General features: G+C 26.6%; 6 protein-coding genes across 8 annotated transcripts; 3 read left to right on the forward strand and 3 right to left on the reverse strand.

Moving 5' to 3' along the window:
* Positions 1-118: 118 nt before the first annotated feature.
* Positions 119-2750, reverse strand: LOC107068311 (uncharacterized). Of its 2 annotated transcripts, none has more exons than XM_015324556.2 (5): positions 1470-2750; positions 1081-1347; positions 762-793; positions 597-682; positions 119-397 (listed from the first exon to the last, which is right to left on the reverse strand). In XM_015324556.2, exons 1-5 carry the CDS (start codon positions 1721-1723, stop codon positions 302-304), a joined length of 735 nt encoding a protein of 244 aa, XP_015180042.2. In that variant the 5' UTR covers positions 1724-2750; the 3' UTR covers positions 119-301. The 2 variants fall into 2 exon arrangements, with proteins under 2 accessions (XP_015180042.2, XP_015180041.2); XM_015324555.2 differs by having other exon boundaries at positions 119-435.
* Positions 2751-2885: 135 nt separating this feature from the next.
* RanBP3 (ran-binding protein 3) lies at positions 2886-5863 on the reverse strand. The gene is made up of 4 exons (XM_015324552.2): positions 5624-5863; positions 5243-5329; positions 4317-5017; positions 2886-4227 (listed from the first exon to the last, which is right to left on the reverse strand). Exons 2-4 carry the CDS (start codon positions 5322-5324, stop codon positions 3913-3915), a joined length of 1098 nt encoding a protein of 365 aa, XP_015180038.1. The 5' UTR covers positions 5325-5329; positions 5624-5863; the 3' UTR covers positions 2886-3912.
* A 657-nt stretch (positions 5864-6520) lies between these two features.
* twf (twinfilin actin binding protein) lies at positions 6521-12869 on the forward strand. 2 transcript variants are annotated; one of them, XM_015324550.2, is made up of 5 exons: positions 6521-6680; positions 6832-6909; positions 7166-7825; positions 7910-8028; positions 12032-12869. In XM_015324550.2, the coding sequence occupies exons 1-5, from the start codon at positions 6656-6658 to the stop codon at positions 12200-12202; spliced, it is 1053 nt and encodes a 350-aa protein (XP_015180036.1). In that variant the 5' UTR covers positions 6521-6655; the 3' UTR covers positions 12203-12869. The 2 variants fall into 2 exon arrangements, with proteins under 2 accessions (XP_015180036.1, XP_015180037.1); XM_015324551.2 differs by lacking the exon at positions 12032-12869 and adding an exon at positions 8437-11742.
* On the reverse strand, positions 12818-14338 carry 140up (RPII140-upstream gene protein). The gene is made up of 5 exons (XM_015324547.2): positions 14083-14338; positions 13780-13957; positions 13431-13685; positions 13092-13340; positions 12818-12999 (listed from the first exon to the last, which is right to left on the reverse strand). The coding sequence occupies exons 2-5, from the start codon at positions 13929-13931 to the stop codon at positions 12867-12869; spliced, it is 789 nt and encodes a 262-aa protein (XP_015180033.2). The 5' UTR covers positions 13932-13957; positions 14083-14338; the 3' UTR covers positions 12818-12866.
* A 105-nt stretch (positions 14339-14443) lies between these two features.
* Mettl2 (methyltransferase-like protein) lies at positions 14444-16407 on the forward strand. Its single transcript, XM_015324544.2, has 6 exons — positions 14444-15084; positions 15167-15319; positions 15401-15724; positions 15790-15903; positions 15996-16168; positions 16255-16407. The coding sequence occupies exons 1-6, from the start codon at positions 14975-14977 to the stop codon at positions 16389-16391; spliced, it is 1011 nt and encodes a 336-aa protein (XP_015180030.2). The 5' UTR covers positions 14444-14974; the 3' UTR covers positions 16392-16407.
* Positions 16408-16728: 321 nt separating this feature from the next.
* On the forward strand, positions 16729-18346 carry LOC107068307 (large ribosomal subunit protein uL23). The gene is made up of 4 exons (XM_015324548.2): positions 16729-16883; positions 17298-17620; positions 17819-17946; positions 18042-18346. Exons 1-4 carry the CDS (start codon positions 16850-16852, stop codon positions 18301-18303), a joined length of 747 nt encoding a protein of 248 aa, XP_015180034.2. The 5' UTR covers positions 16729-16849; the 3' UTR covers positions 18304-18346.
* Positions 18347-18397: the final 51 nt, after the last annotated feature.

Genomic DNA, 18397 nt, shown 5'->3' on the forward strand with positions numbered 1-18397 from the left:
AATTAAATTAATATGAAGAACATTCGTTATAAATACATTTTGAAATAAATGTTTGATCATCAATTGAATGAGTTTTATTACCAAATACGAAACGCCATATTGGTTCTTTTTCTTCGTATTTATTTTTTTACTTTATATAATGTATCGTCATCATTTATGCAGTTATATATGTAATTATATTTGATGTTACTAGAGTCATTTATTTAATACATGATTTCAAAATCATATTCTTACTCATATAATAGGTTAAACGCAAGGTGCATCGAAATTATGACAAAATATCTTTGCTCCTTTTTTATACTTACCATCGCATTTTAATCCTTGACGAAAAAATCCATATAACATGGAACCACAATGATCGCAAAATGTTGGTGACATGAAAGTATAGGGTCGAAATCTGTGAGGAACGTCCACTTTAAAACGTTGCCTCAAGTACTATCGTTAAAAGAAATACAAAATCGTCATATTTATTATTACGATCGTTTGAAAAAAAAAAAAAAAAAAAAAAAAACAAATCATGAGAAATATTCCAATATTTAATTCCTGTGAAATTTAAACATTAAAAGAACAAAATTTGATTAACATTTTATACTTACTATAGTATTTTCTGACTCTCTACCACTTTCCGGACATTTTGTTAACAACTTGTCATGACATTTCTTATGTACAGCGGTTTGGCAAGCTAAAATATAATGAAACAATAATAAAAATGAGGTAAGAAAATGCGGAGCGACAAAAATAAATTAAAGCGTAAAATTTACCTTGGCATTGGTAACCCTGCTTTCCGAAACCCCTAAAAAAAATATACAAACGAAAAAAATCTATCAATAATAATTAATCATAATATTTGTAATGATTGTTTGATTGAAATAATGTATGTATTAAATAAAATGTGAAAATGTATTGACTCCGTGTATCAAAGAATCTCATTTACGGAATAATAATTTCGTCAGAGAAATTGGCACTTAAAGAGACGCGTTTTGCAAGCAATAAATTTCAATTTGCCGAAATGATGTTTAGCCGTGTGCAGTTGTTTAAATACATTTATATGATATATCTATAATTAGGAAATAAACATACCAAAGGAAATCCTTACAAAAGGCACAAAATGTCGGTTGTCGAAAAAACTTAGCAACTAATTTGTGACCTCGTACAATGTGTACTTTGTTGTGTTTGACAGCACCCCTTCTTCCCGTTATCGCGTGGCCTACGTTGGTCTCTAATAAAGGTATCTGCGATGAACTAAGAAAATCCCTTCGTGGTACCCTTGTCCTATACACATAAGTTCTAGGAGTTGATATCGTTGGTGGTAAATCCTCGAGTTTTACAGGAACTGGTACCCTTGTTCTAAAACAATCAATATTTTATTGTTAAATAAATTTGATGTGACGTATTACTTAAAGATACATTAGAAAATAAGATTGACAAAAAAAAAACAAAAAAAAATGATTTTATTTTCAATGATTCACCTGTATGCGTATCCTTCTACCGCAAGTCGTGGTCTAGGACTTTTGTGCTCCAAAGAAGTTCTCTTTCCAAATCTTCCTCCTATGCCACAACTACTACCACCACCACCACCACCACTACCACTAGCACTGCCACCACCGCTACCGCTACCACCACTACTACTACTAACTTCACCGTCACCGCCACCACCACCACCACCACCACCACCGCCAGCATTCCTTCTTTTCGCGTGACAACCACCACGTGTGAACATCATAATTCACTAATTGATTTTATACAACTTTATTTGTTTATTTACAACTCTTTCACGGATATTGCTTAACTTTTCACGAATTTTTCTATTCAACGTTTATGATTATAATCTCAATATTTAGAAATTACAAAAATATTTCACAAAAATCATGTCCTCAATATTTTTAATAAAATCTATTCCTTTTTATATATATATATATATAAAAGAGATCGAGTTTATCAATTAGAAAATTAAATGCGAATGATAAACTTCACACAAGTTTTACCAATGAAGACTAATAATAATAAGCAAATATGTAAAATCTAACAAAATGAATTTCAATGATTGATCGATGTTTTTTCATCCTTCCACTAATCTTTACTTGTATTAATATGAGTTTCTTTTTTTAAACTACTTATATATTCATCATCTTCCTTCCATAAATACGCGAATACGAGAAGGAAGGAGGAATTCGCGTTACACTTTGAACGATATTCCATAATAAGAGCGCATACATTTGTTACAAAATATACACCCATCATTTGATAATTTATCTTTCCATTATTAATTGGTTTTCATTTTTTTTTCCTTTTTTATAATGTTTACTTACCAGTAGAAAATAAAGATTATTATTTTAACAGTGTTTTTTTTTTATTTTTTTTTTTAATTTCTTTTCTTCTCGTTCGATCGACATCTTATTTCGCGTTCGCGCCGATTTAAAGTCGACATTTGATTTAACGTAGGTTAATCCTTTTCGATATAAAAATCGATATTAATATGATGGCCATTGGTATTAAATTAAAATCATAGAAAATATCCAAATATATTAATAACACATGCAAGCATTGATTGTTGCAGGAACTAAGTTTTGACGCTTAAAGCTTTCGTACGTTCCTACGAAACTCAGGATTTCTATAAATATCGGCGCCTTGAATACCGCCCGCCATAACGTCCACTCTATAGCGCTATCTGTACCACTTGCTATCCGAGATAATCGATTAATTTCTAAAGCGCTAAATTTAAATATTTATATATATATATATATATATTTCTTCAATTTCTTTCTTTTCATTCAAGTTAATATTAATTAATATTAAAGATTGTTATTTAAAATTAAGAGTGTCTATATACAATCATTCGATATTACAAATGATAAATAATGTAAGTAAAAAAGTTTAAACATGAATATCAATAAGTAAGTAGTAAATTTTATTACTCATTGCGAAATTATTAAAGAATTGTTATTCATAATCGGAAAAAAAGACAGCAATGCGTTTTTAATATAATATCATCAAGCATTAGAACAATTCGATAAGTTCAAAATTACAAAAGCCGTGGTTACTTCATTATTTGTTTATTTTCTTTATGATTTAATAATACTGCTCTTTTGTTTTTTTTTTATTTGCAGTATTTTTTAAGTATTTCAAAAAACGTATAGAACATATGAAAGATACGTGCGATTCTGTCTTTTACCTGCCGATTAAGATTTTTATTTACATTTGAGATAAAATATGTACTGCAATTGTAATAAGAATACATTACTATTCGTACAATATTTCAATGAATTAATTATCATACGACTCCACTCATATGCTACCATAATAATAGAGCATAGTTATTATAATTAAATTTCTTATTATATATAAAAAATAATGTTTTTTGTACGAACATAAAATTTTGTTTATACTATTTTCTGAATAGAAAGTAAAAGAAAAAAAAAAAAAAAAAGAAACAAATTACATAACTTGTGTTTTTTTTTTTGCTTTTTTTTTATACACATTTTGATTTTTATATATATATATATGTATATATATAATAACATACTTCAAATGTGTTTAACCTAAGTAGTTGAAATATTATTTTCCAACTAATCTCGGATTCCAAAGTAAAAGAAAATTAATTGGGAATGATCCAACGTACATTTCTTTTTAGCGATAAAGACGTAAATTTTAAAAATTCATGAAAAATGAAAAATGCCAAACACAGTATTCGTTTACAAATAGCTGTGCGATTATCAAGAAATGTGCATCTTCCAAAAGGAAGGCACAGATCATAGCTTTTAAACACGCGTGCTGTATAGGACCTAATGTTTCAATGAATTTGAGCCTTTATACCCGTTAGTGTGATCTCTCTTTTTTTTTTCTTTTTTTTTTTTTTTTTTTTACAAGTTAATTGTATAGGGGTAACACTTTATTGATACAATCGATCAACCGTCAGTGTTGTTCAGTTGCGCGTTTCTTAGGTTGCCGTTCTTGAGCACGCTTAATTCTTTGTAGCAATAAAGTATGTAACAGTTCAATTTCTTTGGGTATTGCTTGAACAATAAAAATTCTTATGTCTCCGTGTACATCCATTGCAGTAAGTCTCAATGATTTTGGAGATGCTCGTTCCGCGGTCATGCCAGGCCAAACTTTAGTATTGAGAATCAATCGTTGTGTTCCAACCGTACGTCCTACCAAACGTGACTCCTCATCTCTATCATTTAATCGAAGAGTTCCTCTACCTCTTTCTTGCCAACTACTGGAAGCCTGAAATAAAGAAGACAAATTTGTAATAATATTACTTTTTTATAATAACCATCATTTATAAGTTATACAATTGTATTTATCATATATACCTTATCAAAAGCAAAGAGTTTACAATTTATCTGAAGAACATTTGTCTCTCCTTCTTCTCCAGTTAACAACGTTACTTCATTATATTTTCTTTTATTTGCTCGACTTGCTTCTTCAAGTTCTTGTGCTGCCTGTGATAATGTTAAACCAGGACGACTAGCTGAACGACAAACAGTTGCTGCATTTGAGAAAAGTAATTCTGAAGAACCGTTTTCATTAGTTTCCTCTTTCTTGGTTTCTTCTTTCTCTACTTTCTCAGTTTCTTCTACATCATTGGCAACAGTTACTCTTTCTTTTAAATTTTGACCAAATATGAAACTAGGCTCTGAAGCACTAGGTTCAACTGTATTATTTACATTATTCTCGTTATCTTTTGTGTTTCCACATAATGGTAAAAATTTGGGTACTATTTCTTCAGTTTGTTTTTCTTCAGCTTGTTTTTTTTCAGTTTTAGTTTCTTTCGTTTCATTTATATCGTTTTCCGTTGTTGAATTATTATCATTAGTTATAGGTTCATCAGTTGACTTTGTTAATACATTATTTAGTTTTGGAGATTGTAATATTGTAGTTTTATTTGTAGACGACGACGTATTATTCGCAACTGAACCTAATTGCGAAGGCCTTAATATTGTTGATCTTGGCTTACTGGAAAATTCATTAACTCCAAATGAATTCCCAAATTTCGAAGCTTTTAATACAGGACCTAAAGACATATGACATTCATATAAATATAAAAATAAAAGAAATATTTAATCAAATCTAACCAATAAAGAGAAATTACATTTCATATGTGTGGATAACAAGTTATATCAAAATGTTGATAATACATATATAATAATATAAAATAATGTAATACATATATCCTAATTTAACTTTAAGTTTTAATTGAATTTTAATTGTTATTTTCGTGTAATTATTTTTAACTTACAATGTATTTTAATAGTCGGTTTGGTAGTGGTGGTGGTAGCTGCAGATTCCTCTGTATTGTTTTCTACAGACTGGCCTTCCATATTTTCTGCAATATTTCAATAAAACATAAATTATTTACCATTTAAAAATATAATTATTTCATTGTAAGAACTTCAATTTTTGTATACAATGCTTCTATGTAAACTTTCCACAAAATTAATCATCATTGCAACTTGACCAACAAAGCAACCTGATTCATATTAAAAAATCTTCATGCAATTATTTAATGCAACAAAAAGAAATTCATTTGAAATAAGTAATATTACTTATTTATTATATTATTTTATAGATTGGCATATGTAAGAAGGATAATTAAGAGAATTTATAAAAAGAAATTTACCACTAAGCTGCCTAGTATTACTTGATACGTTATCACTATAGAGAATATAGCAACTTTGTAAAGTCTTTCCACTACATCAATTTATAGACACAATATATATATAGATATATATATTACACTATTGAAATATTTAATATAATCATATACACATTAGCTGCATAGTACAAACTTAATATCAAACACGAAGGCTTAATGCAACCTTACACTCCGCCATGTTTCACATACAAATGGAAAGTATATTGATGAGGCCATCTATATGCATATGGGCGAATTTTAATTTAAAATATGTTTACAACAATTCAACTGTATGCGAACAAAATATAATTATAATTAAATATTATCGTTAGGAATAATTTAAAAAAAAAAATATATATATATATATACATATATTATAGTATATAAATCTTTTGAAATAATTACACACAATTCTTAAACCCACCTGAAGATTACATCAAATTGAAAATAATTTTGATTTACATTTTATGATAAATATTTTTCAAATTTTATAAAAAATAATCATTTTAATCATTTTTATTAATATATAAATTAATTTTATTTAATATTTTAACTTCTAAAGAAAATAATGATCAAATTAAAATGTAGAGAATTTGACTAGGAATTATACGAGGCAAAAAGGATAAAATTTGAATGCAAATAAGAGCAAAGAAAGATTGTAAATGATTTAGCAAAAAAATTTTAATGATATACAAAATAAAAAGATAATAATTATATAAATAATTTTATATTCTTTCTTTTGAAATACTTATTTTATACGATTAAGTATAATTTTTGTATATAAATTTATTAAAACATTATTGATGTTTTTAGATTTATCTTATTGAGAGTTTTGACGAAAATAACACAGGTGGTGCTGATAGTCTTATAAACGGAAATCATCAGAAAGCATCTAACATATGGTACCGCAAGTAGAATAAATGGTAGTATTTCTTCTAAGTCGATTCTTTTAGATTGAAGAGAAAGTTAAAGAGTGGTAGTAATCCAACTGGAAATTTCAGATAAGAATTAAAAATCATGTCGCATCAAACGGGTATAAAAGGTAATTATAATGTCAAGTGTTTTAAACAACATATGATATTTGAAGGAAGTTAGAAAATTGCATTGAGATATATAAAATGATTTAACCTTAGTTTTATAGCTTAATGAATACATCCTTCAATGATTATTTCTATCTCTCTTTCTCTTTGTAGCAAACGATGCATTGAAAAAAATGTTTTCCAAGTGCAGAGATGGAAAAATACGTGTATTAAAGGTGTCTATAGAAAATGGTATGTACAATATCATTTCATATCTCTTTTTTCAACTATAATTATATAATATTTATTTTTCATTTATTATTATAGTAAATGTATTTATGAGATTTTATCTTTTTCAAGTATTGTGATAAAAGTCTTAATTATTATCATGATGTAAAAATTGATATATGATATAAATAATCCAAACTGTAAAGTAGTTATATATTCAATGTAGATAATATTTTTGACATGTATTATATCAATTTGTAAATTAATGTTATTTTTATAGAAGAATTAGTTCCTGCAACTTTTAGTAAACCATCGAATAAATGGCACGAGGATTATGATAAAATGATAAAGCCTTTAATTCTTGAAAATCAACCTGCATATATCCTTTATCGGCTTGATACAAAATCTACTGATTCTGGTTACGATTGGTTGTTTATATCTTGGTCACCTGATACTGCTCCAGTAAGACAAAAAATGTTATATGCATCCACGAAAGCTACTTTGAAACAAGAATTTGGTACATCTTGCATTAAAGAAGAATTGCATGGAACTGTTCCCGAAGACATTACATTGGAAGGATATCACAAACATAAAAAAAATAATGCAGCTCCAGCACCTTTAACTACAGCAGAAGAAGAATTAGCTGAATTAAAAAAGACTACCGTTAATACTGATTACAGCATTGAAACAAGGCATCAAACATTGAGTGGCGTTGCATTTCCTGTTACGGATGAAGCTAAAAAAGCAATTACAGAATTTGGCGAAGGCATGCACGAATATGTTCAATTGAAAATTGATATAGAAGAAGAAAAAATTCATTTGGTTACAGCTGGCGATGTTTCATTGGATAAATTACCTACCAAAGTTCCATCTGATTCTGCCAGATATCATCTTTACAATTTTAAACATACGAATGAAGGAGATTATATGGAATGTATAGGTTAGTTATATTTATTCATTCATAAATTTATTGTATTATAAATAATATATTCGTAAAATTAAAATCAATGTATTTTTTGATCAGTTTTCATATATAGCATGCCGGGATATAGTTGCAGTATCAAAGAAAGAATGTTGTATTCTTCCTGTAAAGCTCCACTACTTGATCTTATTCAATCTCTAGGAGTGACTATAACAAAAAAGGTTAGTAATTGAGAATATTATTTCAAATACTAATGGTGGTATTCTGATCATTTCTGTTAGTGTTATTTTAATTGTCTTTTTTTGATTTATTCTATGGAATATTTAAAAATAATAGAATCACAGATTTCAATACAAGAGATACTCAGAATACCATGTTGCTTTGTACATAAAGTAAATTTATTTTATTAATTAATAGAAAATAAAAAACGTAACATATAACAGTTATATTTTTTAAGAAGAAAATTTGACTATGTATGTTATTTGTAAATAAGACTATTGTAAAGTGGTTCTAGTTTATATATAATTAGAATGAAGATGATTATAAAAAAAAATAAAAAAAAAAAAGGAATAGTACAACATAATGAATGGAATGAAATAATTTTAAAACAAATATGATATTGGTACTAGTTGGAAGTAAATAGTGGCGAGGAGTTGGCAGATATGTTGGAAGATCCTCCGATCATTAAAGAAACAACTACGATAACGCCTGCAACTCCGTCAACACCTTGTGCGCCTACTCAATCGATGCCAGAGAAAAAGTCGAAACAGAAGAGATCGTGTGTTTTAAGTTAACTGATTTATAGGGCCGTTTACTTGCCAATCGTGTATATGCTTTACATGATCAGAAATGATTGTGATGCTCAGCGTATAACAGTTTCGTTTATAAATTCTGAATTTGTGATAGCATAACATTGACGTTGAATAATACATTATTAAAATTATTATATAATATAATACAAATTCACAATATGTCATAGCGAATTATAAGATCATATATATTCTACATATTTGGGGAAGTTTTATCATTTAATGGTGTTTATCAACGTTTAATAATTAATTGATGATCATCGTGATATATATAATTATGTAGAAAAACAGAGTAGACTAAACTATGTATTTTTCTAAATTTTAAAAGGATATTATTGTATCAATACTCGTCAAAATTATATATAATAAGTATGACCCACTCCAGTGATGGGAGGAGGAGGAGTGACGTTAGTGAATTGTTTTTAATTCACAATGAAAGATTTTTAAATGAGTAGAATCTTTTTAAAGAAATTAACAATGTTTTTAGATTAAATGAATAATAACGTGAAAATGACGTGATGGTAAAGACATATATATATATATATTTACATGTATATATAATGTATTGGAATATGAATAGTAGTATATATTAATGTATGATGGTTCAGTAGTTCACATTTTAGCGGAACTTTCAAAACTTATCCATCATACAAAATTGAAATAATATTTAAGAAACATTTCGATTGCATAATGGTTATTTTGCTCTTGTTAATATTGTACAAGGCTGTACATTAATATCCCATCACTAGGAGAACCAATGATGACAAAATTTCATGACGTCAAATTCTTGTTGAATTTATGAAGGGTGTATGAATTATCATTCATTTAATATTACATCATATATTTAAATATGACTGCTTAATGTGGTTTAATGTTGTTGAAAGTTAAGCCTTCAATGAAATATTCAATAATTAATATTTCAATTCAAACATTTTGAGATTAAATGAAGTATAATTGTTTCATTACAAAAACAAAAAAAAAAAAACAAAAAAAAATTGCAATGTAATATTTAAGATATTGGTATATAAGATTTGAATTGAATGCAATAAGACATTAACTCTTAATAGTTCCTTTAATAGTGATTTTATCTTTATGTTCTATATATTTTATACATTATTATTATTATTATTATTATTACTACTATTATTATTAATATTAATACTATAATTATTATTATTATTATTATTAATATTATTATTACTATATATTTTTAGAAAATGTGAAATTCCAGCACATCAAGTCTTGATTTGTTCCTAGTCTTAAAAATGGTGATATGTATGTGTATTTACTACATATATACATACAGATATATAAGTCTTCTTTTTTTTTTTTTTTGTTTTTTTCTTTTAATTTTATTATTATAAATTTAATTTTTTATCAATGGAATTTTAAGGCTTGGCTTTCAAATTCATTAAAACTTCCATATAAATAGATTTTAGTGAAATATGTTATCACGATTTTTTTGTAAATGTTTTTTAGTAATCTATATATATCATATATATGATTATAAGAGAAAGTTAGTGAGTAAATTTCCAATTGCTCCTGTTAAAAAAAAAAAATGTTACAGAAATAATTTCTCTGTGTCTTTTGAGCATAGTAATAGTAAAAAAAAAAAAAAAAAAAAAAAAAATGAACAGCTTCGTAAATTAATAATGACGACATATATTGTTAATACAAATTTCTTTACAAATTATTATCACACATACATACAATGTTAACATATATTATATGCTCTAATATTTCTAAACGACACACAGAACATTAAACTCCATAAAATACATGTAAAACATAAGACTGATATTAGCATGTCTCACCAGCTGTGTTGCTGAAATTAATATTTTAACTATTACATTTTACATTTTGTGCTTTTAAAATCTAATTATACATATATTATTGTCTATTATTTGGGCAATCAATTCAATTTTTTTTAATAATGTTACATCTGTTATTATAAACATAAAACGTACAAATTGCAATTATGCATCTATAATATAAAAATATGCACAATGTATTTTTATTATCTAAACTACAAAAGAGATTGAAACATTAGCATACATATATAATATTTTTTTTGTGTGTGTATCCATTTGTAGAATTAGTTATATCAAAATAAAGTGGATACATAATTTTCTTTTATATATATATATATATCATTATAATATGAGCCTATTATTAATATTTACTATAGATCTGCATTGATTACAAATGTTCTGTTATCTTTTTTTTTTATTCTATGTATTATGCTAATGAATATTTTATCATTTAACTCGACGACGAAAATAAAAAAGAAGAAGAAGAAAGAAAAAAATTGGTATTTTATATTATAATTAGTATGTAGTCAAATATATACAAAATTTGATATATATACTATATTTTTAAGGAATCTCCACAAATGTTATTATAAATACATAATACACAATGTACAGCTGGTGTGACTGTAATCTCATAGACAGTTACAAAATATTCCAAGAGTCATTCTATTTTTTGTGATCTGTATTTTTTTATCTCTTGTAGCTTTTTATATAAAACGTCTTAACAATTTTTCTGTCTATAAGGTATAAGCAAAGTGGCTGTAATAATAATTTGGCCAACAACATTTTCGTGTTCATAAATTATTAAATGAATGAGTCAAATTCTTTCAATTTCCTTTCTTTTTTTTTTGTTTTTTTTTGTTTTTGGGTAATTAAGTGAAAAATAATAAAAAGTGGAATTTGTATCATAGAGATAAGATTACATAAGTAATAATCAATGTGCTGTGTCATTCGCATTCCAGAGGATATAATGAAAAAGAATTTGACTCATAGACATTTTTAATTTAACAAAATTGATAGCGAGTAAATCAATGCTTGTATTAAGCCTCTGAACAAGTGATATATGTATATTTTATTTTAGATCATTTTACAATAATGCGCACCTTTGCCTGGATATATATATATATATATATAATAATAATTTTATTATTAACATTACTATATACCAGGCCTATTCTGTAAGTTTTTAATATTATTATTTTTTCATTATTTCAAATACATTATAACTATAGGTTCTTCATGATAAAATAGACTATAATATCTTGCCAATATTACATATGGTACAGAAATAAAGTAACATACAATATAAAATCTACAGTTTAATATTTCAATTGTTTTGTTTTTTTTTTCCAAATATTTATACTATACTGGATTTCTAACAACCACAACCTGATGCATCTTCAAACCGGTATGTAGTTAGTATTATTAAGATTTGAAAGAGAAACGCGTATATATATATATATATATATAATTCCGCTTACAGAATAGGCCAACTTAATATTCATTAAAAATTTCATTATCCATTATATTCATCATATAATGGATGTATTTGTTTTGTTATAATCTTATACAATAATATTATTTTTAAATGTTACTTTATGTAGCTTTCGATAGATGATGGAAAGGAACTAACTGAAGGATTTTTGCAAGAGGAATTACATCCAAAAGTCAATTTACATCGTCCAAAATTTGCCAAACCAAAGGGACCACCAAACAGAGGTGCCAAACGTATTACCAAGGTACAGGAATTAGGTACCTTAGATCAAGATACTTGAATAAATCAATAACACGTTAAGTTTTGTATTAAATATAAGCAGGGTCTTTAGAGAATGGTAGTAGTAATTAAAAATATAAGATTATATTAGTATTAAAAGAAGTATTCGCAAACATTGAACGTTGCATAGAAGAAATATGAAGATTAAATGATGATGATGATGATGATAATGCCTATACGAATATCATATTAATCTATATTTTGTCAAAAGAAACAAGATTTTTCTTTAGAATTTTGTTTGTTTATAATATCGTATTATTTGATCAACAAGCCTATTCTGTAAGTTGTGATGATGTTCGTCGAGTTTAAATATTCTATTTATTTATTTCGAAATTATGTAATAATACATTATTGTATACAATAATAATATTATTGTTTTATTATTAATTTGATTATTAAGTGAATTATGAAATTTATTTAACAGAGTATATATTGATTTTATTAAATATTAAATATAAAATAAAGGATTTATCACGATACAGTATTACGATTTATTCAACCAATTATTAGGTTTGCACATTAAAGAGTTGAATATTTTGTATATACTGCAATATATAGTAAATTCAGATATTCTAAATGATGATTGATGTATGAGAAATTGAAAAATATTGTTACATTATATTTACATAATATATTCTATAATATATATTCACACAATACAATCTTTATTTATCTACTTCTTTATTATTTATTTCAGCAGAAGATAACATTGCTTGATTTGCTTTATTTGCTTCGTAAAGCTCCTTTACTTGTCCATGTTCTTCTTCTAAACGTTTGCCCATTGCTTGTTTAAAGGCCCTTTAATGTAAAATTATATAAATGATATATTATTTGAACATTAATATTCATAAGAAAATTTTATTGGACATTTTAATTGAGTAAATACTTACTCATCCCTTTTATAAGCCCAATAATATTGTATACGTTCAAAATCATCCTTTGACATTCCTGTTATCTTAATAAACATTATACTAAAAAGACCACCAATAGCTCCAAGAATAGTACCAACAACCAGACCAACTAATGAACCTTTGACACCAAGTGATAACTTAAATAAAAATCCAGCAGTACCAGCTCCAATCATGTAATGTAAAACTGAAGGTTCCCCATAATATGCAGTCAACAATACTCGAATGGTTCTGAAATATATTTGTTAATAATTCTTATTAACTTAAACATATGAAATATCAAAGAGATAAATCTTGAATGAAATCTATTCTTAATCTTACTCATAAATTCCACAAAATACACATAATCTCCAGCCAAATTTAAAAGCACCCTTGCCAAATGCTAATATAACTTTGTCTTGTAAATATCGTCTTGCATCATGTTGAGTATAGAAACGTGTTGCTTCATTATTATCTATAAATTGCTGTGCAACTCCTCGTGAATGAGCCACACCACCCACCATTATACCAATAAACGTTGCAGTACTTGTGAAATTAATGAAATGTTGAATTTCTTTGCTTATAGGTTGATATTCGCTAAATATATAAATAATCAATTTGAATAATTTATTGTCTTTCAATTGATCATTGTCAATAATTTTGAAAAAAACAAAAATGTTCCAAATCTTACGTAGAAACAAATATTTTTCTTATCCTTCCCATAGGAGTATTTTCTATATTTTCAGCAACCGGATTTTTAGGTACATCATACTGTCCCAAAAATTCTTTAATTGGATATACAGCCATGTATAAGGGTCTACTTAATTTTCTAACGTTCAACATTTTGTTGCTCTTGGAAATTTCTTATCCTATTTACAAGAATTACATAAATTAAAGGTTAGTAAAGTTTGTATTGAATAGCACTGAATTTTATTTTATTTGTCGTAATATAAATTTTAATACTACACAGATCAAATTATGTAAATATACTTACAGTATAACTTTAAACAATATTAGAATGAAATATACATGTTACAATAATCACGTTAAATTTTAAGAAGCATAAATAATTGATAACCTATTATATTTTTAAATACATCATTAATTAATATTATGGCAAGTAGTAGAATAAATAGCTTTGTATATAACTATTTGACAAATTGATATTTACTTATTAATTATTTATTGTCAAACAATATTAAGTAATAGAAAATATAATTATTACTTCAGAAATTTAAATACCACAATTTCTATACTACTTGCTTTTAAAAATGTGGCGGATTTGCAACACTTAAAGTGACGTCCGCATGATGGCGCGTCAGTTCCACAGCAGGGTCTGCCAACTTAGGAAAAATACGTTTGGCAAGAATGTAAAAAAATCTATTCCACTTGTCTGCCAGATACCACGTTGTACATACGCATATTTAGTTCTGTGAAAAGTCATGTTATATATTTTATATAATAAATAAATATTTGTGTTGAGTTTAACTCCTCTATATTATTTGTAGTTATTAAGATACCCAATAGCAACAAAAACATAGGGTCCCTAACAAAAACATTACAGCAACGCCATCTGTTTTGTCTCGATAAGTGATCTCTCGTTTGGAAGAGAGGTTAGTTTGAAAAGTGTTAAAAAGAAATTTGTGCAAAGTGCATTTCACTAAAAAATAATTATATATTTATCCTTAATTAAAATAAAAATAAATAAACAAATGGTGCTTGTACTCCGTATTTTATTGTAGACATATATATGCAATCTAAAAGCATATTTAATTTAGCATGTTTGTATATATTATAATATTTACATTAAATTTAAACGTTTGTAAAAAATAAATATTTTTTTTATTTTGTAATTACATATGTAAATAAATTTGAAATATTCAATCATGAATGATACATCAGAAGTCAAACATGAAGAAAATTTACCACAAAAAAGACCTCAATTTGGAAATCGTGTTTTATCAAACGACGATGATGTTTTTCGTCACAATGCATGGTAATTATACCATAGATATTTCCCAATTGTTTATAAATATTATTATAATATCTTTTAAATCTTATTAAAATTATTTTTAAAGGGACAATGTTTCTTGGGATAAGGAACAAGAAGAATTAGCCCAAATGAAAGTAAATGATAATTCTACTGTTACTTTACCAATGGAAACATTACTGAAATATGAGAATGAAGCTGATAAATATTGGGACAAGTTTTATGGAATTCATAATAATAGGTATGTGTTAAATCATTTTTGAAAACTATTATTACCATGAGCATATGTTTATTAAAATTTCATTTATTTATACAATTTTAGATTTTTTAAAGATAGACATTGGTTACTCACAGAATTTCCAGAATTAGCACCAGATACAGTAAAACAGAATTCTATGCAACCAGTAAGAGCTGTTATCACAAATGATCAAAATAATGATGATAATGATGTAGAAACAAATACACAAGTTCTTAATATATCAACTACAAATTCAAATAAAATTTTAGAAATTGGTTGTGGTGTAGGAAACACTGTATTTCCGATACTTTTGTATAATACAGATCCAAATTTGTTTGTGTACTGTTGTGATTTTTCTACCAAAGCAATAGATATATTGAAACAGAATCCTGCTTATGATGAAAAAAGGTTAATAAAATATTTTCAATATTAGTTTACATATAATACATGTACTAATATTTCATTATTTGTAGATGCAAAGCATTTGTTTTGGATGTAACACAAGAAGAATGGATAGTACCATATGAACCTGAAAGTCTTGACATTATTGTTATGATATTTGTTCTTTCAGCTATACATCCAGACAAGTATGTAAAGTCAATTAAATTAAACATAATATTTTGTTATATAAATGCACATATATAAAAATTAATTGTTTTCTTTTATTTAACATTTAAAGGATGAATCATGTCGTTAAAAAAATACATCATTACTTGAAACCTGGAGGATTAGTTCTTTTTAGAGATTATGGAAGATATGATTTAGCACAGTTGAGATTTAAAAATGGTAGTTGTTTATCGAATAACTTTTATGTTCGTGGAGATGGTACTCGAGTATATTTTTTTACACAAGGTAAATAAATTTCATAAAGAAGAAATTCTTTATTACTTTGATGTATATACTGAAATATTTCATTTCAACTTATCTATTTATTTTAGATGATGTAAGAACATTATTCACTAGTAATGGTTTTAATGAAGAACAAAATTTAGTTGACAGGAGATTACAAGTAAATCGAGGAAAGCAATTAAAAATGTATAGGGTTTGGATACAAGGAAAATATCGTAAAAAATAAATATGTTGACAAGTAATCATGTGAATTTTGACATTTGATTCTCAAATTCTCATAGTATGAGGTTTACCTGTAATAGCAATATAAAACATACATGAAAATACTTCAAAGTATTTTATTAATATGAATTTAAAGCCAATGTAATATTTAAAACTTTCTTATCCACATTATACTGTATATATTATTATTTTCTAAATTATATTATTGTACAAAGCGTTGTGTGTATAACCATTAACTATTATATGTTTGTTGGTCTGTTTTATCATTTGAGGTAGTTGGTTATTGGTTTAGGCGCAGAGGGGCGCGCATGATATCTTAGTTGTATAAGCGGCCTGCAGAGGCGTGACTGTAGATAAGTGTCCGTCACATTTTTAAAATAAATTTTTTTCTATGGCTATGCGACTAAAGTAGTCTTTCATTTCCTAGACATCCGTCTTCCGGTTTTTGTACGTCTCATCAAAATGGCTCCAAAACCAAAACCGACGGAAAAAACTGGTAAATTTAAAATTACATTTTTATCATCTAATAAAATTGATTTAATAATAGTAAATAAAATTGAAATTATTATGAATAAATAAATATGAGTATATATCAAGTGAATGAATCTTTAATAAAATGTAGACATTCGTTATTGTAGATAACATAACCACGTGACGCCACCAACACGTGTCTATTTAAGTAATTGTTCTAAAAGATTACTATTATTTATATGAAATTTTTTTCTCTCTCTGTAGTAACAACGAATTGTTTATTTAAATTATGAAAAAATAATATTTTATGTCAAACGTTAGAAAGATCACACAAGTATAACCTAAAAATGACATCATAAGCAGATGCAACGTTAATTATTGACAATAATATTTACCAATTCGTATTGTTGTTTTTCATTTGATTATTTTTCCTTTTTAGCGAGCAAAACTTCTGATAAAAAACCTGAAAAGAAAGCTGAGAAGAAGCCGGCATCTGTTGCTGCTACTTCTTCTAAAGTAAAAAAGCCAGCAACAAAGCCTGCAACTACCGCTGCAAAAAAGCCAGCTACTGCAAAACCTGCAGGTACTGCTAAACCTGCAGCAAAAACTGCAGCAAAGCCTGCAGCTAAGCCTGCACAGAAAGCAGCATCGAAGGTTTCAATTTCAAAACCTAAAAAAAATGCTCAGCCAACAAAGAAAACACCCAAGGGAGGCAAGCCATCAACAACGCCTCTCAAGAAAGCTCTTAAAACTCAGAAAAAGGTACTTATACAATTTTAGTTTTTTATTTTGTTGATTTTGTTTAATGACATTAAAATGATGAGATAAGCAGAAGGGAATCTCTTTGAATGACTATGATAAAAATATTACAAATGGACTGAATATTTATAGATCATATGTAACACTTAAAAAAAAATAGTTCATAAATAAGTTAAAAATTATAATTATTTGTTCGCATAGATTCTGAAAGGAGTACATGGATCAAGAGTAAGGAAAATAAGAACTTCGGTTCATTTCCATCGGCCAAAGACATTCAGGCCACCAAGAAATCCAAAGTATACGCGAAAATCTGTGCCTCATAGAAGTCGGTGAGTACATTTGGATTTGATATACATACATATATTGTTATGTATAATAACATGTAATATTATAAGTATGTATTTATCTTCTGTTTGTCTTTTAGAATGGATGCATTTAACATCATTAAATATCCTTTGACTACTGAAGCAGCGATGAAAAAAATAGAAGATAATAATACATTAGTTTTTATTGCGCATACACGTGCAAATAAATATCATATCAAAGCTTCTATCAAAAAGTTGTACGAGGTCGAAGTGGCCAAAGTCAATACACTTATTAGGCCAGATGGAAAAAAGAAAGTATATGTCCGTTTAACGCGTGATTATGATGCTCTTGATGTTGCTAACAAGATCGGAATTATATAAATACGTTCAACAAATAATTAGAAAATAAAACGAAGTATCTGTACATATTGTGTATATATGTATTTCTTTTTTTATAGTTTTGTACTAATAAAAT

Source organism: Polistes dominula, unplaced genomic scaffold, assembly GCF_049000335.1.
Source record: "Polistes dominula isolate Pdom_NZ unplaced genomic scaffold, Pdom_raw_medaka contig_29, whole genome shotgun sequence".
Taxonomy (NCBI): Eukaryota; Metazoa; Arthropoda; class Insecta; order Hymenoptera; family Vespidae; genus Polistes; species Polistes dominula.